The sequence below is a fragment of the Gallus gallus genome, chromosome 8, assembly GCF_016699485.2.
Source record: "Gallus gallus isolate bGalGal1 chromosome 8, bGalGal1.mat.broiler.GRCg7b, whole genome shotgun sequence".
NCBI lineage: Eukaryota > Metazoa > Chordata > Aves > Galliformes > Phasianidae > Gallus > Gallus gallus.
The window spans coordinates 7,023,832-7,048,433 of record NC_052539.1 but is presented as its reverse complement, the minus strand read 5'-3'; the positions used below and the strand labels follow the sequence as shown (position 1 = coordinate 7,048,433).

The window sequence follows — 24,602 nt, the reverse complement described above, 5'->3', positions numbered from 1 at the left end:
AGCCTGTACTTCCTATAGGAAAGGTTGTTATGGCTTCCCAGCATCACATCTTTGCCCTCCCCGTGACTGGTACACTGATTTGTCACTCTCTCCATGACAAGCCATGCATATACAGGAAAAGCTTTGCTTAGGCATACTTTGAAAGTCCCCAGTGGGTCCGTGTGAATCTCACTCATCATCTCGAGCTCACCTCAGGAAGCCATTAGGTTCAGCTTGCTCTTGGCTGTCTGATTGCTAGAAACAGTATGGGCTGCCAGCCCTTCCCCAGGACAGGACATGGCCCAGTTGATCACTGCCTGCCACTGGGAGCCCTTTCCCACCTGTGTATGTGGTGATGGAGGCCACCTCACTCTCCTCCCGGCCCCGCACGCTCTTCACTCCGATCTCATACTTGGTGGCAGGCTGCAGAAGGCGCATGATGTACTCGGTGGCATCATTGCCAATGGCCGTGCTGTCTGTCCTCCCTGCAGAGACAGAGCCAAGAACTTTGGTGACATGTCTGGCCCTGACCCTAGGTGCAGAGTTTGCCCAGGAGGGGATGGCAATGCCACAACCCAGGGCTGACGCTGGGAACAAATGTGTTCTATGCCCACGTGTTGACACTCATGTGCCCATCATTCTACTGACTCAGCCGTTCCAGCATCATAGGCAAAAGCTGGGCTCAAGGGTTGGAGAGGAAGGTGCAGGAAGAGAGCAGGGCTCGCTGTGCTGGTTGTGGTTTGGGTCATGCAGTGGTGTGGGACTGACCTCTGCCCCTGCTCCACAACCCCAGCAGCTTGCACCACATTTTCCAAAAGAGAAAAGTAAGAGCGAAATGGACTGAAGCTGTTGGACACTGTTGAAGTCCTCTGCTTAACTTAGGACCAGCCCCACGTGCACCCTGGGGTACAGCATAGCAGGGAGGGACTCTGCACAGTGTCTGACCCCTTACCTTCAGCAGCACGGTAGGATATTCTGTAGTGATCAAAGGGAGCAACAGGAGGGCTCCAGTAGATGACCATGGAGTCCTGCGTGATGTTGCCCACTCTGAGGTCCTTTGGTGCATCCATCCCTGGTGAGATGGAGCAGAAAGCACAGCTGTGGGAGGCAGGTCCACACCCCCTCTCTCCACCCACCTTCTTGGCAGGGTCTCACAGTCAGTGGGTACCTGTTGTGATGGAGCCCGTGACAGGCTCAGAGCTGACTGCACCATGGACAGCCACCAGGGACACCAGGTACTCGGTGGATGGCCGCAGACCTGTCAGGCTGGCATGCCTGCGGGTGCCATCAAGTGCCAGCTGCTGTGCAGCCTCCTCATCCCGGGAGCTGTAGGTGAGGACCAGGCGGTCTGCAGGTGGGGATGGGTCACTCCATGTGATGTTCACACTCGAGGACGTCAGCTGGGAGAAGTGCAGCTGCGTGATGGGCCGGACCCCTGAAAGCCATAGAGGGGAGATGCAGCCCCCCGCAGTCTGCAGCTCCCAACCTCTTGCTCGTACCCCACATTATGCACTGGTGCCCATAGGAGATATAAGGGAGATAGCAAAGCCCCACATGTGGGTACTCCAGTGGTCTGAATCTGTGCTGGGATCAAGAGGCAGAGAGTGGTAAGGTGCTGGCACAGGCTGCCCAGAGAGGTTGTGGATGCCCCGTCCCTGGAGGTGTTCAAGGCCAGGTTGGATGGGGCCCTGGGCAGCCTGGTCTAGTATTAAATGTGGAGGTTGGCAGCCCTGCCTATGGCAGGGGGGCTAGAGATTCATGATCATTGAGGTCCCTTCCAAATGGTGTTTTCCTCAGTTCTGACTGTAAACATGTTCAATCACAGCCTCATACGATGGGTGGAGGGGACAAACTGATACAATTGGGATGAGCTGTCTATGCTTCTCAATCATGATTTTTTTCATTCCACAGGTATTTCTGAGGCCCCTCAAGGCTTGGATTCTCCCTTCTGCCAACTCAGACCGCAGAGAACAGCATGTGCTGGCTTCCCTACCTCCTCCTTACAGAAATCTCCAGCCAAGCAGACATGTTCAGTGCCACCATCCAAAGGGGCAGGACCCCCGCACTGGTAGGGCCATCACCTTTCTCAGGTCCATGGACCTGCTCTGATGTGGATAGATTGCCCCTGAGCTCTCATCCCCATCCCCATCTCATGAGTTTTGGTGCTGGGGAAATGGATTGGGATAGTGCCCTGTGCTTGACCCCATCTCCACTTGGTTTTCTTTACCTGTGAAAGCATCCACGGTGGCTTCCAGGCTCTGCTGACGTCCCCTCTCAGCGATGATGGAGATGGTATACTCTGTCCCTGGCTCCAGCTCAGAGAGAGTGAGCTGCGACTCGTTACGGGACACTGTCACCTCAGAGGCCATCCCTGAGGCAGGGGTGAAGGTGACACGGTAGTGGTCAATGGGACCCATGGCTTTGGTCCAGGACAGTGAGATGGATGTCTCTGTGGAAGCTGTCACCAGGAGGTCCCGGGGGCTATCAAGCTCTGTGGGTTGGATATTACAGATATTTTATTCCCATGGGTGTCCCATGGAGGTTGTAGGAGCTGGAGGGCCATAGAATCTGGCTGTGTTCAGAGGCCAAAAGCAATTGGGCTAGGCTTACCGGTCCTGGCATTCATGGTTGCTGGCACGCTCTGCTGGCTGTCCATCACAGCCGAAATCCCAATGCCATATTCTGTCCCTGGCACCAGATCTGCAAGATCGAGTAAAGGACACAGAGGTGCATGAGAGCAGCATCCAACTTGATGGTCTCGGAGAGTGACCCCCACCACGGCTGGAGGTAAGGGGACACTTCCGAGTGCCTCTAGAATCACCAACCCTCCCACAGCTCAGCTACTCCTCTGGGTGCCGTAGAAAGCCTTTTGAAAAAGCCCCCAAAAGCCTTTGGACAGGAAAATGAGATTAGTCTAGCTCAGAAATAACCGATTTTTAAAAGCCGTTACTGAGGTCTTCTGTAATTGCTGGCATCAAGACAGAAATTTTGTGTGAGCGAGAGGGAGCAAAATGAGATGGGTATGATAAAGTAGCTGTGTTTTCGAAATGATTCAGCTTCAAATATTGTCACTGTGTTGGTGTCTTGAAAAGAAATAAATTATGCATAAATTAATGAAATGGACATTAATTAGCAAACATACAGCTCTAGCTGGGAGCTGACTCAAGCATGTTCCTTGAGGAGGACGTGTCCTGTGGTTTCTCTCACCTGGGGAATGGGAAAGGAGCTAATCAAGCTCATTTTGTCTGTGCCTATTGCTGGTGGCTGCTCTATCTCCATGGAATATCTCCTGGGTCTGTCACTCCTGCTTGGCCTTTGACAGCTTCATTTCTCTCCTCCTCATGCTCTGTTGATCTTTCCCACTGGGTCAGAGAAAGCCGTAAGCCCTGCAGCCCAGCCTGTTCTCTCCCATCTCTTGGATAGGGAAAAATCACCAATATTTCTGACAGCTCTGCAAATTCTCATCTTTGAAATGAGACCTATGGAGCAGGGCAAGATTTGCTGTATTTTTAAGCTTAAATATTCAATAAGCTCTGCTCAGCACCTTTTCTCAATACTTTTCTTAGGGGCAGATGAAGGCTTTTATGCCATGGACTCCACCAGGTCCTCAGCAGCTGCAAATTTGCCCCAACAGGCTGCACCATGGGTGATGAAGCCCTGGAGGAGAAGGCTACAGTGTATGTGATGAAGATACAGAGAGGCTGTTTGCAGCTTCTTGCCATCAGCAAAGGCTGCCCCCTCATCTGTCCCCTCCATATCATCCCGAAAGGTAGCAAATGTTCTAGAGGACAGTGGACCAGCACCAGAATCCCTATCTCCTGCTGTCCTCATCTATCTCCGTCCCACTTCTCCACTCATGAGTGCAGCAGAAACTATCCCTACTACATTCCTTCTTACACACCACATTTTTCAAGCTAAATGTTTTCCTGCCCTCCAGCCTTTCTCATGACTCAGTGCTGCTGTGCCTGTAACTTTGCATTAGGCTTTCCCACTGAACATGTTTGTTCCTATAGGCCCATATGGTAGAGTTCCCTGAGCCTGGCACAACACGGGAGAACCTGGTGCCATGCCATACTGAAGATCTAGATAAGTCTCAGGCTCAACAAAAGAAATTTTTTTTGTTTTTGTTTTTTTGCCCCCAAAATGCCACCTCAGATGCAAATCTGGCAGGCAACCAGCTGCAGCTGAAAAAGGAAAATAGATCTTGGATGGCTCTCCGTGGTGCTAATGCAAAGTGTGTTTGGGAACATTCCTGGTGAGGCTGGCAGTGACATGTGGTGCTTGCAGAGCACAGTGGCACACATGTGCCAGCCTGGACCACTCAGTGCTGGAGGGACTTGCTTGGAATTGCCATCCCTGGTTTTGGGTTTACTTTGTGCTGGTGAGGAAAAAGACAAAGAACTTGGGTAGGCCAGCCTATGGAGCATCAGTGTCCCAGCAAGGGGGAAAAAAGTAAAAAGAGAAGTAGCGTTTTTCTCTAGATCAACCTGAAGTGTCTTCCTCTCCCCAGTTCTCACTCCACCCTATTTCTAGCTCTGCTTTGGACCCTTGGGACAGCCCCACCAAAGGACACCACTTGCCTCCCAGCTGAGCATCACCCAGACTTACAGAAGGAGCACCAGGGCAAGCTGGTTTGGACTTGCAAGGAGAATTGGGATGAGTGAGGGTGAAGATGAAGATGATGAAGATGAGAATGAAGGTAGTGCAGGCATACCTGCAAGAGTGGCCCGGGTGGTGGGGCCAGTGTCCCGTGGCACCAGAACCTCGTGGTAGTGCTCTCCAGCCAGGGTGCTGTAGACCACCCTGTAGCTGTGTGCCTCTGCCTCGCTGTTGTCCCAGGTGAGCTCAAGGCTGGCAGGGGTCCGTGAGCCCACCCGTAGGTTCTTGGGGGCATCAATCTCTGTGCAACACAAGGAAGAAAGGCATGGTCTCTCTATGGTTGAACTAGATCTCAGAGGTCCTTTCCAGCCTTAATGAATCTATGATTCTATGGTCTCTCCAATGGGCTCTGGGAGCTGTGGCAAGGCTGAGAAGTGGGAAGGGGGCACAGGTGGCACATCCCCATGGCTGGTACATCTGCTCTCGCCCCCTGCTCAGCACAGACCTGGAGATGCCACTCATGAACTTATCAAGACCAGTGCTCTAAAGCCATCAAGCACTGGCCTGAACTTCTCCTAGAAGACCTCAAGCATCTCTACAGCTTCATTCATGTTCAGACACTGTCCAGACTGATCAAATGTTTTATTAGTGCTGCAGAGGCTGCATGCCAAACCTGCTTGGATATGTACCGTAGCTGCCTGCAAGGAATAGGTTTGTGCAGGGCAGGCTCAGGCTGCACAGGAGGTAGGCATTAATTCCTACTCTGGGTCTGGGCTTAGGAGGGATTTTTATGTTGTCTTTTAGAAACAGAGCAAAGAAGGCCAACTCAGCAAATCAATTGCAATGAACATCTCATCTTATGTATATATATATCTGCATAGATATATATACACAATTCACACGCTGTGGTTATTGTAATAGGAGCCTCGTATCCACCAGTGATGTACATGACAAGTAATTTATATACCATAAAACAGCACTGATATACGTTCTCTACCTACTCCTTTATGGCACGGTAAATTAAACCCGTTAGCTATCTGCAGGCTTAACATTAATTAAAATTTTACTGACCTGTTAGGCTATTCATATAAGATATAAAATAAGATATCCATGTTTTTAACTGAGCTGCTTCCAGCTGCCTGATTGCTGATTTTTCAGGCACTGTGCCTGCCTCAGCTCTCAGTACTGAGCAAGTATGGGAGCACTGTCTTAAACACAGACCTCCCTGATGCACACCAGTCTGTGGGTGGCATTAAGGGTGAAAACTGCTGTTTAATCTGGGGAAGAAAAGAGGAGAGGAGAGGAGAGGAGAGGAGAGGAGAGGAGAGGAGAGGAGAGGAGAGGAGAGGAGAGGAGAGGAGAGGAGAGGAGAGGAGAGGAGAGGAGAGGAGAGGAGAGGAGGGGAGAGGAGAAGAGAAGAGAAGAGAAGAGAAGAGAAGAGAAGAGAAGAGAAGAGAAGAGAAGAGAAGAGAAGAGAAGAGAAGAGAAGAGAAGAGAAGAGAAGAGAAGAGAAGAGAAGAGAAGAGAAGAGAAGAGAAGAGAAGAGAAGAGAAGAGAAGAGAAGAGAAGAGAAGAGAAGAGAAGAGAAGAGAAGAGAAGAGAAGAGAAGAGAAGAGAAGAGAAGAGAAGAGAAGAGAAGAGAAGAGAAGAGAAGAGAAGAAGGCTGAAGGGAGATCCCGTCACCCTTTAAAATAACCTGACAACAGATTGGTTGAATGAGGCCCCGAGCAACTGAAATGATGCCTGATTTAGTGGTTGGCAGCCCTAGAAGTAGATGATCCTTGAGATTCCTTCCAACCCAAGCCATTCTGCCATTCTGTGATTCTACGATGATTGCAGTGAAATGGGTGTTCATCTCTTTTCTTGGGTGATAATTGATGGGACAGGAAGAAATGGCCTCAAGTTGCACCAGGGAAGGTTTAGGTTGGGCATTAGGACCAATTTCTTCATGGGGAGGGTAGGCAAGGATTAGAACGGGCTTCCCAGGTCAGTGGGGGAGTCTCCATCTCTGGAGATACTCAAGAGACATGTGGACATAGCACTGAGGAACACGTGTTAGTGTAGGGCGCTCAGTAGGTCAGGATGATGGCTGGATCTGGTCTTTCCTTAAGGTCTTTCCCACCCACCCACAACACCACTCTGCAGCATTCAGCCCCCTCGCCGGCTCCTCCAGCTACCTGTGGTGAACTGGGCGAGGGCCGGCTGGCTCTCGTTGGCACCCCGGAGGGCGCTGACAGCGAGGTGGTAGCGGGCGCCGGGCCGCAGGGCCTGCAGGGAGTACTGGCTGAGGGGGGGCTGCAGGCGGAAGGTGGTCCTCCCGCCCTCCCCGTCCGCCAGCCCGTACTTCAGCAGGATGGCGTCCACCCGGGCGCGCGGCGGCGTCCACTCCACAAAGGCCACCGTGTCGGAGACATCCCGCACCAGGATCTGCGTTGGACCGTCGATGACTGCGGAGGGTGGGGGAAAGGAGGGGTGGTTAATGTGGGAGAGTTGGATGGGGAAGGGCAGCAGGTATGGGGACATCAAGCTGTGACTCAGCCTTCAGAGCGGTGTGCATTAGAGATGGCATGGGCACGAGGCTCAACTCTTCCAACCTGAAGCACTCACAGGGGCTTGGTCATGGTGAGTTCCAGGGCCTTATTCCAGACCCTCCACTTTCCTGACACCTCTCCTGAGCAGTGCACTGCAGATACGTGCCAATTACAGATACAATGCAACTTCTGCCCTTCTCAAGCTGAGTGTTGACAATTCCTCTCTGTCTTATTCAGGAGTGATCTCCCAGAATAAAACCTACATTTCTCTCCGGTCCATTTTCTTTGCTCCTAGATAACTGCTCATACTTGGTGATGCATAGAAAAATGCAGTTTTCCTTTGTGCCAGGCTCTTCAAGCCATTCAAAATGCTTTTATCGATGATCTCCTTCTTTCCACTCAATTTACTCTTTTCCAAGCCTTTCTATCGTTGGCAAAATTTATCAGCAATGATACTTTGTCTATTATGGCTCTTGAAAGGTGTTGACAATGTGTTAAATAACATAGGGCCAAGGACTGATCCAACCATCAAGAGCTGGAGAAAGTCTCTAGACATGTTCCAGCGTCAGTGCCAGCTCCTGCTTTGTAGCTAAGCTGCAGGATCAGCTCTTGGAGCTGCTGACGTGTTAGTGCTGGGGAGGGAGGGGAGAATGCAACTGCTCTGATGAGGCTTTATAACCAGCTGGGAGCAGGGCTATGGAGTGTGTCCACCACCAAACACCCTCAGATAAAGGGGTTTTAGCTAAAGCATTCATACTGAGCATCTTCTGAGAGGCTGTTTAGGACATTTTTAGTCTATTTTGCAGAGAATTGGGCTCTTTCTTCCTCTGCATCCTCCAGTGCTTGGTCAAGGGAAATCACGTGCTCAGCCCAAGTGAGGGATGCTTTGAGTTCAGGAGGACCATCGGCATGGACAGAGGCTACTGTGCCATGGCACTTCTGATGTGCTGCTGCCTGTTTTATCTCTTCTGTGACCAAAAGGTGATGAAAAAACCACACTAGTCTGTCTTGTAGTTTGAGTTGTGCTGCATATGTCCTCTATACTACATATATTGGAAATGTCATGGTGTAATAAGGATGTGCTGAATGCTGTGCGCAAGGGTGGGAAATCCTGGGGGCTATATGCAGGGGTGGAAAGGGATGATGGAGCTTAGAATAGACATGTGGGGGAATTGGGAGTAGTAGGGCGAGGTCTGAGGACAAAACAGCAGCAGAGGAGGAAGGATTGCTGGGAAGCAGGGTTTTTAGGTTGGAGCTGAGAGTCCAGCTTGGCCAAGGCTCATTCAAACAGGGTACCTCATGTTGGAGGGCACCTCATTCAAGCCGGGCTGTGCTCCCTTGTAAAGTCACTTCCTTAATTTGATTTACCAGCTTTTTTTTTTTTTTTTTTTTTTTCCCATGACTTCCTAGGAAAAGGAAAAGGTTTGCCTTGACCAGGAGATGTCTCTGTTAAGCTATGTCAAGCAGAGCAGGACTGTACTGAGGAAGCTCAGATCTGCAGCCAGAGAGGGGCTGTCTGATGGAGGGACCATCCCTGCACCACCCCTTCCTCCCCAAAGCCCCAGATTAGCATCTCCCCATGTTCTGCCCAGCGCCACATCCTCTTGGCAAGGAGGGGACTGCGTTCTTCCACACATGCCGAATTTCATCGAGCTGCTTCTGGCTCCCTGCCCCGCTGCCTGGTTTGCTTGAATGAGTGGGAGGACAGGGTGTTTGGCGGCACAAAAGCAGGTGGGAGCTTTAATATGGAGGAGATGAGTAGGCAGTGCACTTTTAGAGTTGTTTCTTGGGCACGTCCAGCCTCCCAAATGTGCCTGGGGTGAGATTAACAGAGAAGAGGAATTCATGCAGCTATAGCATGCAAGCTGACCAGAGCCGTGACTCCCAACCCCATTAAACACACCATGCTTTCTGTGCTCGCAGCAATTTGGGAGGGAGAGGGACAGAATGTTGCGTGAAAATCTATTGCTGCAGTGCACCTGTAGCTTGGGCATTCGGGTTGTGCTAAGCATTCAAATTCAGAATACTGGTTGAAGAAAACCACTTCTGTGTATCTGATACCCCAGTGCCTGACTTGGGCAGCTTTCTGGCCCCAGCAGATGTTGTGTTTGAAGCTGATTTTGCTATGGGGTGCTGAGATTCTCGGGATGCACTGCCCAGCGCCGGGCTCACTCACGGGTGGAGATGCTGTCAGAGGCTGGGGGGCTCCTGGCTTGGTCCTTCAGAGCCACCACGGTAACAGTGTACTCCTCGCCTGGCTTCAGCCCCGTCTGGTTGAAGGTGGTGACGGTGCTGGGGAGCTGGGCAATCACACCACCCTCGTTGTTCTGCCAGGAATGGGGGGAGAAAAGGCAACAGGAAGGAGGAATGGGTTTAAAAACAACAGAAAAAGCTTTTTTTCTGGGGGAGTGCAGGCACTGATGCATGGCACGGTGATGACCCAGCCATGCACCCCCAGATCACGTCCTCACCCTAGTACGTCTCATCATGGAGATGCAGGAGCCCGGGGCAAAGTCACCCACCAGCTGTGGAGCACCTGAGTTGTAGAGCTGGGAAATGCTCCCATCCCCTCTTCTGCCTCATACCTTGCTGTATTTTGCCATCTGAATATTCCCCAGAATGTAAAAGATAAAACCAAAGCCTCCTTTTCCTGCACAGCTGCTACCCAGGTGCCGGGAGAGTGTCTATGTTTCATGCAGGGGTGAAACCATTGTGTATTTATTTTGGAATCCCCTCCTTTTAAAATATCTTGATTGAATTCATTATACTTTCTGTTTTGTGCTCTGAAAAACACATAAGTCTTTTAAGCAACTGCAAATGTCACCTTCCCTGCCAGTGTTTGGACAATGGATCTTTTCTTGCCGCTGTCTTTACTAATAACGCACTAAACAAATCTGTGCACATAGCTCTCAATCCATATTCATCTCTTTTCCTCATTAAACAGGAAATCTTCCATTTTATCCATAAATTGCCATCTCACCTTGCCTAATTTTCCTTTCTATATCTGTTATCACTCCAGCCTTTTGCCACTCTGAGCCGCTCTCATTGCCCAAATACCTCTGCATTGCTTTCCTCTTTCCTTTTTGCCCCCCAGTATGAGCAGATGTGCAATAACTCCCCCGGTCCTGTATCTGGGGACCATTTGGGGTGTGGAGGGCGGCTTGCACAGAGGGAGGGTGTGCACTCCCCCTGGGGACACCGAGGACAAAATTAGTGTCCCCACACCCAGCTTTTGGAAGGGCAGCTTGACATCGATTTGCAAGCCTACAGCGCAGGGGTCATTTGCAGTAGGGCTGCTTTAATGCTGTTTTCTTTTTCTTTTTTTTCTTTTTTTTTTCCATTTTGCTGCCTCTTGGGTTTTGCTTTTAATTGGGGTGCAGCAATGGTTTTGTTGCTGTCCAAGCGAGACATGAGCGTGGCTTCCAGGCAGCCAGGGAGACAGCACCCTCTGTCTTGTTTCAGGGGAAAAGCTGATGACATAGACTTGAGAAAGCCCAATTTTGGCAGCAGGAGCTCAACTGCATCTTCACAATGCAAGACCTCATGCTTGATGGACGGTACTAAAATGGAAGCCCTATAAGCTGCAACTGTTCCCATCCCTGAAAGCCTGCCTGAGGAACAGCCTTCCTTTTGTACTTTATCTCTTTGTGTCATTCCCAACGTGTTTCTTGCTGGTTTTAAGCTTAAAAAAGAGAAATGGGAGCCAATGGCTTGCTTCAGTGGGCTGGCTTGAGGAAAACCTATTGCTGATGCCCTTGCAGGGGAGATGTTTGCTTCTAACCCACAAACTCCTCATCCCAAAACACGCCTATACCCATTTATCTGCTTCAGGGAGGATGCTGCTGAGATTAATTCATGAGTATCGATGAAATGCTTGAATGATGCATGATTTGTTTGCCACTGGACTGAAAGCTCCGGTGGTATTTTCCTGGCATTGCCCTATTTTGCGGCATAGGGTTGGAACTACATCATCTTTAAAGTCCCTTCCAACCTAAGCCATTCTATGATTCTATTACTCTATTTCATCCTGAAATACAATATTTTTGTGTTCCATCCCGACGCCCTTGGTTTTGTAACTGCGTTACCCAAACTTTGGCTTCTGACACAATCTGTGGATCAAAAATTGCACCAAAATGCTCCCAGCCCTTTTTGGAAGTGGGGAATGAGTTATCTCAGGCCCCCCAGGCCCCTGTTTTGTGCTGTGTCTCATGACACTTGGCAATTGAGAGCTGTTAAAACTTTGGGGCCAACTTCTGCTGTTCCTACTGCCCAGAGCTGCCTGACTCCAGCGAGGATTTTGTACAAGGGAAAACGGCATAATTGTGCCCTTAATCAGCATTTCTTTTACTGCTGGGGATTGAAAGCCTCTTGTAAAGAGGCTCCATATACAATTGAAGCTATACTTATGGCTAAATGGTGTAGAAATTATGAATATAGATGAACTACTTGATGTACAATTTTTGTTACTGCATATGGAAAATAGGCGATATTTAGGGCAACACTTTCATCGTTTTCATCTTTCCTGGCACCAGTTCTACCTGTTCATCACTGTGACTAAAATGCCGTGGCAGGAGCTATCTGGGCACGTGGTTGGGGATACTGGAGCCCTGACAGCTAATGGCTGGTCACTGAGATCTGGGCTTCTGGGGTGGCTCAGGGTGTACCCCGCAGTGCAGTGCTGTGGGGTTGCATTACCTTGGGGATGAAGCTGATCTCCCAGCCATCAAAAGGGAAGGAGAAGGGCTCCCACTGCACCTCCACGGTCGTCTCTGTGATGGTCTTGAACTTCAGCCCCTGCGGCGTGGCCAAGTCTAGAAGGGACCAGGAGGTGGTGAGGGCTGGGTTGACCTCCTTGCAGCTATTTTGTTAATGGGGTGATGGAAATGGGGCCCCGCTGGTCTCTGTTAACAGCATAATTGTCCTTTTGGGCTGGAGGGAGAGGAAGGGGATGCCCTCCGCTGTGGCATCCCACTGCATTGCACCCAGTAACGCTGTGCCAACAGGGAGAGTGATGGGGTTACAAAAGCAGTACTGGCATCAGTTGTTTTTCCCCTGCTCACTCTGCCTTTAATTTCCCAAGGATACTTTCTGGATGCTGCTGTCACAGCCTGCTGTTCCCTTTTTCTTCTGGCTCTAAGAATCTCATGATGCACAGCAACATCTCCTCTTGCTGTGCTATTACCTATGTTGTGGGGATTTGCCTTGGGGAACCCATCCAGAAAAAGGAGCAGAACCTGTGACTTGTATGATATATCACAAAAATGTAAGATATTTTGGGCTGTGCTCTGGGGGCTTCAAGCAAGCACTGAAATTTTCCTTGAATTTCAGCCATTCATCTTTACATCCCAAACAGAGACTTCCTGCAGAGAGTGGTGTCGTTTCCACCTTTCCTTTATCCCCATGCAGATACACATATGGGTAAACATATCCCCACTACTATTTCTGAAGGCTCAATTTTCTGCTGCTGGAAGATCTTTACAGAAAATGTGAGCTAGCTTGAGAAAGCTGCATGACACTGTGGCAAGGCTGTGTATTATGTCAAGAATGCCATCATAGGATAGGTCAAATATCAGATGGATGCACCTTTACAGACTGCTTCGAGCATTCCTCATTATATGGGCCAGTGTTGGCTTCTGCAGCCATCTGATGAGCATCACCTCTGGTTATTGTGGTACCAAGTGACAAGTGCAGGCAGATACTTACTGGTTGTCACCTTGGTGGTGACAGGGCTGCTCAAGACATCGCTGATGACTGCGTAGATGCTGACATTGTAGGCAACACCTGGCTCCAGCTCCGTGATGGTGATGGTGCTCCAGTCCCCAGGCACCCGCTGCTGGAGCTGGGATCCCCCTGGCCCCGCTGGCTGGTATGATACCACGTACTCAGTGGCTGCTCCTGGGCTGTCCCATGCTAGCTCAATGGAGCCGTCGCTGATCCCTGTCACACGCAGGTTTTCAGGAGGAGCCACTGATGGGAAGAGAGAGGGAGAGCATCAGGACATGCATGGCTTATCCTCTGGCCACGGATGAAGGAGTGTGGGTCTGCTGGTTGGACATGGGTAAGGGCTCTTGGTTGGGGTTCATGTGCTCACATGTTTTATTGCAAGGCAAAGGCTCAGGAGAACCTGCTTGTACTGCTGTTGTAAAAGTGGTTTACCACCAATATTTGGACAAAACTCAATGGCTTTTTGCTTGCCTCCCAAACCTTTATGCATCTCTGGGGGACAGGAACAACAGGGAGGCAGTCAAACTATGGGACGTGAGCACAAAGTGCTCCTCCAGCTTTCAGTTCCTCCCACACTGAGTGAAGATCCTGTGAGATTCTGGGAACTCTGTGTCCCTTCCTCACTCAGTCAGGTCTGACTCCCCCCACATGCCCCTGCTACCTGCCGAGCAGTCCTGCCCTCCGTAGCCATCCTCGCAGATGCAGAGGCCATCCTGGCAGACACCTCGTCCGCTGCAGGCGTTGGGACACCGCAGCCACCCGCAGTCCTCCCCAGCATAGCCCTCGGCGCACACACAGGTGCCGTTGTCACAGTGTCCCCTTCCCGAGCAATCACGGGGACAGCGGGGCTGAGAGCAGTCCTCCCCACCGAAGCCCTCCTCGCAGATGCATTCTCCATCCACGCAGAGCCCGCGGGAGCCGCAGCCGGCGGGGCAGCGGAGCTGGGAGCAGTCCTCACCGCCGTAGTCGTTGTCACAGACGCACTGACCCTCCAGGCAGACCCCACGGCTGGAGCAGCCCCGTGGGCAGCGCGGCTCTGAGCAGTTGCTGCCCGCCCAGCCCTCACTGCAGATGCAACGGCACGACTCCAGGCTGAAGTTCCCGTGGCCGCTGCATGGTAAGGTGTAATCCAGGCGTCCTGCAAAATGATGTGGGATGGGCGGTCAGAGCCCTGTGTGGGGTCTGTGAATGGAGGGCAAGTGGCAGGGGTAGTCCTTCCTATGGCTGAGCTCTCCTGTCTTGCGTGACTTGGTGGCTTTGGGGATGGCTGAGGCACAGGTTCAGTATGGGTCATGCTGGGGCTCAGGGTGTGAGCTCTAGTCTCAGCTGTGGACCTACTGGGTGCCAGAGCTGCCCTTAGTTTCTCTATATTTCCCTAGACAGCTACATCGCAAAAAGCCCTCCCTGGCCAACCCCTCTGCACTAACCACAGCTCAGTGGACTTTGTTGTCTCCTCTCCAGCATAGTTTTATCGTACAGTTGAGACATCCCAATATTATGTCCCAGTATTACGATCAAAGACATATAATATTCATCCCTATCCTGGTGACTCCAACTGAGATGGAGCCATTGGTTTGCACATGAGTTAGGGCTGTGGGAAAGCAGGGAGAACACACGGCCACCTCTTCTGATGTTCCTGCTTTGCTCAGCAGTGCTGCCGTGGGGTAAGGTGGAACACCTGGGGATGAGGGCACCAGTTACTCTGACACTGCCCATCCTCCTGTATTTTGCCTCACAACATGGACCTGCTGCTTCAGCTTTGGGTTTACACCAGCCTGGCCAATTCTTCCCCTTCTGACTTTGCCTGCTCTTTCTCATATGAAAGAAAGGAGGCGTGGAACCCTTCCAGTGCTTCCTCCAACCCTTAGGAAGTCTCTGCACTGCAAAAACCATGAGTCACGAGACTTTTTGTCCCCCCTACTGAACCTCTCATCCTAGGTGAGTTATCTGGATGATAACTGATAGACGCTCCCACAGCAAGGCTTAGCTGCATGCTAAGCCAGACAGACCTGTTTGGGCTCCTTTGTGAGATGCTTCCCCCAGAAACTGCAAGCATTGGGAATGGTGATTGGGTTCTCTTCAGATCTCATCCTCTAGTTAAGTTATCAAACAAGGAGATAGGATGCTTGTAGGTGTACTGTAAGACAGCTCTTTCCTTGGGGAAGTGCCTCAGGCTGTGGGGTAGAGATCCTGCTCTCATTTCAAGTGCGGTGAATTGAAAGCAGCTTGGGTAAAATGAATGAAATTACTCCAGTTTTACCTTGGCATGCACCTGCGGTTTGAGTGAAGACTCCAACTAGTGGTAAATGTTTAATGGGACAAGCTACGTATGTTGCAAGCAACCCAAATTGTTCCATCGGTGTTTCAAATGAATTCCTTTAAATCAGGTTTTTCCCATTGCTCTTCCCACTCCATTTTAAGCCTCACTGTGCACACAGCCGTGGCTTTCAAGTGTGTTGTCCAGTCTCTTTTATGCTCACAGCTGATGGGTGCCACACTGGGGGCATCCAAGCGGGACTGAGCCAAGCCTGGAGCCAGGAGGTGCCCTTCCAGACAGTATCCTTCAGGGGCTACCTGAGAGATCAGAGACCAGCTGTGTGCTAGCACCTCTGCTCATGGACAGCAGCCTCTAACCCAAACCTTTTACAACCCACATTATTATCAGGATATCTTACTATCACAGAGGGACTGAGCTGTGCCTGTACTAGAGAAATCCTGATGGGAGCTCTGAGAGCTTCACCAATGTCTTAGTTTCAACTGAGATGAGCTGTTTTCTTCAGAGTGACTGGTATGATGCTGTTTTCTGTTTCTGAGAGAATGCTGATAACACATTGATTCTTACAGTTGCTGCTAAGCAGTGCTGTGCAGAGCCAAGGCCATTCTCAGCAAAGGGCCCAAGGAGCTGGGAGGGAACAGGTTGGGAAGCTCACTCTGCTCATCCCTTACCAGCCACGATTTTATTTTTAATGGGATTTTAGCTCTGTCCAATGGATACATTGCTGCTGATGGGGTTTCCTCAACAAGTGGGCTTTGGGAGCTCAAGTTACCGAATCCCTCCCAGGGAATTCCCTGCCTCGGAGGCCCTAAGCTGGGCTTTTCTGTAATGGCACAGCTGTGACAGCTGAACAGACGTTTTCCTTCATCACTACTCTGAGTGGCATTACCAGCTCTGTATTTATTTCTCCTGCCTTTTGCTTGAGCCCTGTGTCCCCAACAAGAGCTAACAGCATCACATTACTACCTGTGGCTGCATTTTCTTGGCAGCAATTGGAGTTGCATTGGTCCCGGAGCATGGAGACCTCCCTCTCCAGCATCTCAATCCTGCTCAGCAGCTCCTGCAGGGACGGGAGGGAGGTGGAGCACTTACAGGCCTGCTTGGGCAAGTTTATCCTGTGGGTGAAGGTGACCTGGCTCTCGCTGTCAGAGGTCTGCTCCGTGTACTCCGCCAGCCTGTCGTCTTCTGAACTCACCTCCTCAGCCGAAGACCTGAGCATGGAGGAGCAGCAGCTGTCCACGGGGACGTTGATGTTGTAGATGTGGTGGAAGACCATGGGCTGCTCTTTGACGGGTGGGCTGCAGTTGGCCAGGCCCCCCTCCTCATCCACTGCCGGCCTCTCGGCTGGCTCTGTTGTCACCTCCAGCCGGCACTCAAACGGCTTCAGGACAGCACCCAGCAGCAGCAAGTTGAAGCTGATGAGCACATTTCTCAGGACTGGGTTTTCACTGTCAGTCCCCATTTTCTTGGGAGAGGGAAGAGCCTTCTAAGCCAACGTTGGCTGGCCAAGCGTGAGGAGGACCTGTGGACAAAGAGGAGAGCATGATTAGTGTTAGACCTGACACTGCACTAAGGTCAGAAAGGAGAGTTGTCCAGAAAGATGTGGGCCATTTTGACACATGCAAAGTCTCACTGACCTTGGTAGAGCCCAAAGAACCCTAAGACAGGCCCAGGGCTAGGGGAAGAAGATGGGCCTTCTCCAGGGCATGTGTTCCCAATATTCTGGCTCCAGCCCTCAAACAATGACAGAAGCAGATTCTTTTTCCTATCGTCTTTTTGAAGGTAACAGTTGATTTGGCACTAACAAAGCCCCATGTGCCTGTGTTTCCAGCAGAAATACCCCATATGGCTACTGCAATCAGTGCAACATCAGCACAGAGCATAGGGCATAAGGGGTTAAAGCATGGGTGCCAGCAACGCGTGGATGATGACAATGCATGGGTGAAAATGCCACATCCCTACTCTTCTCTGGACCCCTCCATGAGCACACATGGTGCCCCTAGAGCTAAGCCTGAGGTTGCTAAGCTTCCTCCAGTAGCTATAGGAACAGCAGCCTCAACGCAAAACACCGTTAAATTACACCACGCAGGCTTGAGCTCCTTTAGGTTTGTGCTCTGAGCAGACAAATCCCTTGTGATGAAGTGGCTTCACCTCCTACCCATGCTCTGGATTACAGGTTAAAGTTGCCTTGATTTGAAAATAAATAACTTCTCACCTCTGTATCAATTGCAAGCCCCCAGGTACCAGTCTGGGCTCCAAGGACATGATTTTCTGCAGCCAAAAACCACCGATGTCAGCTCACTTGTGCTGGGGATGGATTTGGTCCCGCTACTCTTTCTGGGACTACTGTGTGCTGACCAGTGTTGGACATCAACAGGTTTGCCCTGAGGAATCACTGCCTGATCCATCCCAGGATAGAGCTAGTGGGCAGGTGAGACTGGGACTGCAATTGCATTGCTCTCATCATTTGGAGGTCAGTGGTCCCCAGTATGGATATGGTCAGCCACTGGGACTCTCACAGTATCTTTTTTTTCCCTAGGAGTGCCTTATGCCCTGGGAGGGGGATGGACAAGATCTGGTCCCATTGGGACAGGACCTGCCTTAAGGAGCCAGTGTCCTTGTGCAGGGTCAGTCTCCTTCAAGCCATGAAGCTTGGGCTTTTGGAGGTGGGAGAGAACAGTGGTGTGCTGCTCGGCTGTGGTCTGACTTTACTGCTGTCTGCAAGGACCATAATCTTGAGCAGTTCCCCTCTCTCACTGTTATCCCCCCTGTTCTAACTCTCCTCTTTGAGGGACAATTGTGCCTCCCCCTCTTCCCCAGCTTCTCGGTGAAAATATTTGTTTACTGGTTTTTCTCTTACAATACCACAGTACTACAGAAAATACAGCTATTCAGCCGCCTCTCAGTCTTTGCAGGGTTATTATCCCATATTACTGCAGTGTTCCTCCTGCACGTTTCTTCCTGGCTCCGTGCTCAATGCCTGCCTCTCTTGTGAGCAGGCACGTGGAGCTTTGCTAAGCTTTCTCTCTCTCTCTTTCTTTGTGATTTCAGGCAAAGCAAATAAATGAAATTGCTCCAAGGTGGAGTGACCTTCCCACCTTTTCAGAAGGGGGGTGGAATGGGGTATGGGGTATGTTTCGAGCCAGTGGTGGTTGCTTCCACCATTGTAAGCACATGGTCTGTGCCATGGTGAGTTCGTGGGTGTGTGATATAATCCACCTGCCAGTTCTTTGCATATTTCTATTTCAGCCATCATCCTCCATACTAAATATGGAGGATGATGGAGGATCCTCTTGGCTTGCTGGCCATCACAAAGGCTGGAGGACGAGGAAGAGACACAAACCATCCAACTCCTAACGTTGACTGTGCTGCTACCTGGATGCTCCACTGCTGGGATGGGGGGACCAGTAGTCTGGTCTTAGGGAGCAGTGAAGCCAAGCAGCCAGGACCTCTTTCTATGGAAAGTGGCACTGACAAAGCATTTGGAAAAAGGACACAGTCTTTCACCCTATGGTGATGGATCTTATTAGCCGTGAAGAAAGATATCCCTTCAAGGAAGACCTGATAATTAACTCAGGTAAATGAAGCACCGTGGAGAAAGGTATCTTGAGGGAACTAGCTGTGGTAGAGATGATATATGGAATTAACCAACCCTCCATGATCCAGCCTGGCTCAGTAGGGCTGCATGCAGTGTCTCCCAGCAGCCCCCAGTCTCCATCCACCCCAGGCTCCTCCGCAGCTCCTTGGTGGCCCTGGCTGACTCCTCTTGTCCCCTGACAGAGCTGATGGAGAGGCCAGGCGTAGGGGGAGGCACGGGAACTAATTAGCGCTTCCTGCCTTTGATTGACTCGCTGGCATGCAAGGCTCAGTGCGAGCTCCTTGGCCTCTCTCCCTGCTTTTATTTTTTTGTGCATGTTCAGTGGGGAAGGAATTGTGGCTGCAAGCCAGCAGCATGGAGCCGGGCCAGAGCTTCAAAGCAACATCACTGCAGAGCAGCTTAGGTGGTAGGAACGAAATAAAGTCCTCCCTCAGATCTCTATCATGGCAGGTGCCTATGGGGTACTGCCCAGTGCTCACTTCTTGGGTGATGAATGGTGGCTTCACTACTCTGCCCACCCCACGCAGTGGCTTTGGGCTGTGGTGATACTGTAGGGGGGTTGCATCCCCATGGCACAGTGCTAAGGGAGCTCTCTCTTTGTTTCCTTTTAGTATTATAAACAGGACCATGGGTGCATTTTGGGGTTGCAGGTATGTCTGAAAGCTTGTCTACCAAGGGAGAGAGGCCGCATTAACAACAGGTTTGTGGGCGAATCTGGGGCCTGCCCAGTGTGAATTAAATCTCAAATTCAAGTTTGGCAGGCATCAAGTGCTTCAACTTCGGGGATGTGCGAGATGATCAATCTGCTGCCATTTATGTACATGGGGCTCAATAAAAGGAGACAATCTAAAACTGAGAAAAACACTGGAGTGCTGTTTCCAGAAGCAGCAAAGCGCTCTACCTCCCACATGTCCTCCCCTCACCCAGGATTTGTGTCCTGGGGGCCTACAAAGGGAGGAAGCGAAAAGCCAAGATACATCCCGCAGTGCGTCCACCTGAATTATAGATTTTTGTGGCCCTGAGAAGCATCTGCAGCCCTTTGTTTATTGCCTGTAAATATGGCCTTGACAAGCCCAAACGATGCGATGGATGTGGGTATGGCACAGCTGCAAAACCACTTGGTTTTGGGGAGCATCTTGCTGGAGATGATTTAAGGCTTAAAAAACCCAACAGCATCCCTGTGCAAAAACAGACCGAGCGTGTCAGATGCCCCAGGACTCATAGGACATGGGATTAACCAACCCTCCAGGACATGATACAGGTTGGCTCTTGTGACATGGGTACCCGTAGAGTGAGTGCTTTTCCCCTGCTGACTAATTGCGTGCTTAAGGATGAAATACTCTCCTGCTTTAAACAGCAGTTCCCAAACTATACATGGAGGAAGAAATCTATAGTTCCCCAAGCTGCCTGTAAATTCGGCAGGCTTAATAATTCATGTATGCCTTTGTGATTGCAGCCTACATTATATCTTTCTTTCATTACACGCTTCTTTATTGAATTTTTGCGGCATATATCAGTAGCCTCTATGCGTTCCCACGGGAAGGGTTGAGCACAAAGTTTCGGGACGAGCTCTTTTCCTTTACACATGGGCAGGTGGAGCCTGCATCCAACCCCTGTGACCCCACAGCATCCTCAGGTGATGTTCAGCATGTGCTATATGCAATGCCCCGCTCTCTGCTCTGCAAAACCTTTTCCCCCAGAAATGCCCAAGTTTACAAAGAAAGAGGTTCTGGACATCCCATCTTTAGTGTCACAGCCACCAGCTCTGCCTCTCACCTCCACATGCAGCTCTTCTCGCCCCAGAACTGTGCTGGTGATGTTCTGAAGCCATAAAGGAGGAATTAACTGTAATTACGGAGCATCGTGGGGCACAAACACCCTCTAAATCCTCTCCAATTATGTAGTAGTACTTAATCTATAAGGAAACTGCAGTTTAAGAGCAAAAATAAATATGAGGTTATTTTTGTCTTTGGCATGGGCACTGGTCATTAATTTTGGAGGGTGATGGAGGACCCGCAGGCATGGCAAGATAGGGGCTGTCGGATGGGGCTGTGTCCCACAGGGATTTGTCATGAACTGCTGCTAGGTCCAACCATACCAACATGCTTTTAGCTGTTCCCATTGAGCTTGCCCAGCTCCACTTTCCCTTTGATACTCTGCTTTTTTGCCCATCCTAAATGGACTTCAGGTGCAAACGACTGCGAGATTGCTTTCTAATTACGGCTACATTTAGCACCTGCATGGCAGGAGCTCGGTGTGGGGCTGTGGGGACCTGCTGAAGCATCACATAAGCGGGCAGCTTCTATCCTTCTCTTTCCCTCTCCATCAGTCATGGCTTTTCCCACTCCCGTTCCTGGCATTCCTCCCTTTGCCCATCCTTGCAAAGGACTCATAGATGTAAGGTGCAAGACCACGTGGGCATCTTCCAGCAAGGAGAAAATTCATCCTGAGAGCCCGGATCTCTAGCGTATTCACCCCACCTGAACGGCAGTGGCTTTGGGTCCCTCTCAGCCACGTGCACGGGTTTTATTTTTCCCTGTTTGCTCTCAGCACACAGCTCCAGGAAAGGCAGCAAAGCCTCGTGCTCGTGTATCTGCTGCTTGCTGTCATGTTTCATTAGTGCGTGAGCCGTCCTGCTCCTCCTCGGAGCTGTGTGCTTAGCTGTGGTGGATGCGAATTACTCAGCATGGGATGCTCCCATCCCAGCTCCTCCAAAGCACTGCCAACCACTGCCCCTGCCTGATGGTAACGATGCAAATTAATGTATGCAATACATCCACGTGTGCATCCAGAAGCTGGACGCGTGTCCAGGAGGCAGTGCAAAAAGCACAGGCATTTCCTACTAACTGCCACTTTTGCTGAGCTCCCCCTATGCATTCAGGGCAGCAGCAGTGCTTGTACAAGACTTTGACCCCCCCGGGCAGAGCACACAGCCCCAAACTGCACACTGCTGTGATGCACGTAAGCAGCACACTGCTTGGACACAATGCATTCCCTCTGCAGAGCCCAGTGTCTTAGGAGGGCAGTGAGATGCTCACCCCAGCCCCACTGCAGGGCTCGGGCTGGTTTCTACCATTGAGAAGACAACCAGAGCAGGGAAATAAATCGCGGACCTGCTGCAGAGACTTCATTTGATAAATAATGTATATAGAGTTTGCAGTAATAACCACTTTTTTTTTCCTGAGCCAGCCAGGCAGGCTGGCTTTGACACATCCTGGCTGTACTGTCGGATAGGTTAATCTGTTTTATTTATTTATTTATTCCACCTAAGATGAGCTGCATGCATGTGTACAGAGAGGAGATGGCAGCCCTGGCTCTGCACTGGGATGTTCGTGGCTGCCCCAGATCCAGGGCTGCTTCCCTCTTCTTTGACCTCAAGCAGGCTCCCATCCACTGCTGTATGCCCACATGGGCTCCCTGGTTCAGTCCTGACACCCCATTGAGGGAGAGTGGGAAACCCTCCTTTCTACATCCCTCTGCAGTTACCAGGAACAATCTCAGTGCTTTGCCCTGCAGGGAAAACCAAGATGCATGGGAACCAGCAGTGCCCCAGCATGGACTGGCACTGAGGACCTGAGCCAGGCTGAGTTTTTATTGCCCTATAATACGCAAGTACCTCGTTAAGGAGTAGATATAAATGCATAATGTAATTTTGCTGAGCTTGGAGCCGGTGCAGGGCATGGGAGTTTGGAAGCATGCCTGCTGGTCTGTCAGGGTTTGTGGGCTCCAGCTCGTTCCTGCTCACTTAAATTCTCCCACTAGCACCATGAGCGTTGGGTTGGACTGTTTACAAGGCAGCACTTAAAATCAATTTTAAGGCTATTTTTTTTGCTTGAAGAGCTGCATGGAGACACAAGACTTGGGCTGAAGGAGACCCTTTGGTCGTGTGGCAGTGATGTGCCATACCCCTGGCAGTGTGTCACAGCCCATCATCATGCTGGCTCAGTTTCCTCCCCTCCCTGGGTCCCCAGCTCCCACACGCACATATGTGCAGTTGACCTTTCCTGCTTGGAGAAGGCTGGTTCAGCACCTCTTGTTTCTCTGAATTTGTGTCTTATCGTTTCAAAGCCCAAATTAGCCACAGCCACCTGAAGCACACTTTCTTGTTGCCCTCCTCCCCTTTTGTTCCAGTGGATGGATAAATAGTGGTAAATGATGCACTGTGGTCTTCCGTGCAGGGCTTGCTGAACTGAGCAATGAGATGGCTTGGACAGCAATTACAGCACTGTGGGAAGAGCCAAAAATATGCACGGAGCTGGAGCGCAGCAGTGCAAAAGGCAGGGATTTTTGCTTGCAGGAACTTGGGAGTAAACAGCCCCTGATGCCAGCTAGGAGCAGGACAGTTGGTCAGATTCAGCGAACCCAACCCACTCATCGATACGGCCCTCTGCTCTCCCGTCTTATTACACACAGCAAACAGGACAGAGGTCAGGGCAGGAGAGATGCTGTGGTGGATGGCTGCGTCCAGGAGTTCCCTGGCTTCCATCAAATCTCAAATATCCATAAAAAGCTATAGGTTGCCAAAGCCCCTGGGGCTGGGAGGCAGCACTGTGCTGCTGGGGGCGGCCCACTGAGCCTGCAAAACCTGCAGGAAAACAGGATCTTGGACAGAGACGAGGCCCAAAGCTCCATCTGCAGCCTCCTGGTCACTGGGATGAAGAGGGGATGGCTTTGTCCTCCATGGGGCTCAGGGACAGCTTGGGGTTGAGAACATGGCTTTAGTTAATTATATTTTAAGTCTCAGTTCTGGTGGTGTAATGTTAGAGCTTCTGCACACCCAAATGCTGACTCAGCCTGGGCTGGCATCCAGGCCCATTGCTCTCTCCTGGTGCTTCTCTCTGCCAAGGAAGAAGATGTCTCGGGGCCATCAGCAGCAATGTTTTGTTCCCACCGATGGAATACCAGCTCCATCCTCCAGAGACATGCCAAAGTGGGCTGAGCACTAGGTGAAGACCAAACACATGCACAGCCCTGCACACATGAGCTAAGGGATGCTCATGCCTTTGCAGGGGCTGAGCACGACTCCTCCGAGCCTGAAAGAGCCAATGTCTAATTTTGACAAGGTCAGCAACAAATCAGCATGAAGGCAGCAGCATCATAGATGCCTTAGGCAGCATCATTCCCAAAGGTGAGAGGAGCACTGGGGCTGGCAGCAGCCTGTGCCCATAGGAGATGTTCGGCTTCCCAGTTTTTGAATGGAAGCTGATAAATTTTCCCCACTGCTTATCCGCAGTGATGGCCTGGAACCACGAAAACCCCTCCGCTGCTTAACCTGACAAACCCTGGGCTGAAACATTGAGGTACAGCCCAAAGTTGGCTCCCAGCCACACATGGAGCCTCCAAGCTGAGCTGTGGGGCTGCGACGTACCCCAACGTCACTCCCAACCAAGGAACCGTGGATGCCAGAAGTGGAGAGTCGGACTCACAAATCCTTGCCAGACTTACACTAAGAAGTTAAAAACACAAAACTTTGGGAAATTTTTTTTTTTTTTGCTTTTTTGTCCCCTTGAAAGCAATAAAGAGCTTAATAGAAAATGACTTTTTGTGGATTGTGTGCTATGAAATTGAGAGAGTTATTCACCCTGCCATAAAAAAATGTATTGGCTAGTTAAAATCACTCTTAGAAAGAGCATCCCAAGCTGTTAAATCCTACAGGTTTCAGGGTAACGCTGCTAGCTGCACTGCTATTACATCTTGCAAGACCTGCCCACGGGGCACAGTTTCTCAGGAAACTTGAAGCACGTTTGCTGGTACGTGGGCATCAACACTAGCCAAGATAGCACCAATAACATCTCTTGCATAGTGGGGAGTTGATCTCATTCAGTTATTTTATTCTTTTATCCCCTCTCCAGTAATTTCAAGAACTTACTGAGCTTATGCCCAAATGCTGATACCC

At 50.7% G+C, this 24,602-nt stretch overlaps 1 protein-coding gene across 3 annotated transcripts in view; it reads right to left on the bottom strand.

The window, feature by feature from the left end:
- The window catches only part of TNR (tenascin R), a 51,933-nt gene that overhangs the window by 12,101 nt on the left and 15,230 nt on the right, over positions 1-24,602 (bottom strand). For 2 of the 3 annotated variants that reach the window (XM_015290244.4, NM_205276.4), the window contains exons 2-13: positions 16,075-16,630; positions 13,495-13,971; positions 12,813-13,076; positions 11,805-11,920; positions 9,286-9,436; positions 6,756-7,025; positions 4,694-4,879; positions 2,590-2,679; positions 2,207-2,470; positions 1,148-1,414; positions 932-1,051; positions 321-464 (exon numbers count right to left, since the gene is read on the bottom strand). In XM_015290244.4, the coding sequence (XP_015145730.1) occupies positions 321-464; positions 932-1,051; positions 1,148-1,414; positions 2,207-2,470; positions 2,590-2,679; positions 4,694-4,879; positions 6,756-7,025; positions 9,286-9,436; positions 11,805-11,920; positions 12,813-13,076; positions 13,495-13,971; positions 16,075-16,570 (2,845 nt within the window). In that variant the 5' untranslated portion in view covers positions 16,571-16,630. The remainder of the gene's footprint in view (positions 1-320; positions 465-931; positions 1,052-1,147; positions 1,415-2,206; positions 2,471-2,589; positions 2,680-4,693; positions 4,880-6,755; positions 7,026-9,285; positions 9,437-11,804; positions 11,921-12,812; positions 13,077-13,494; positions 13,972-16,074; positions 16,631-24,602) is intronic. The other variant, XM_015290245.4, reaches the window with a different exon arrangement.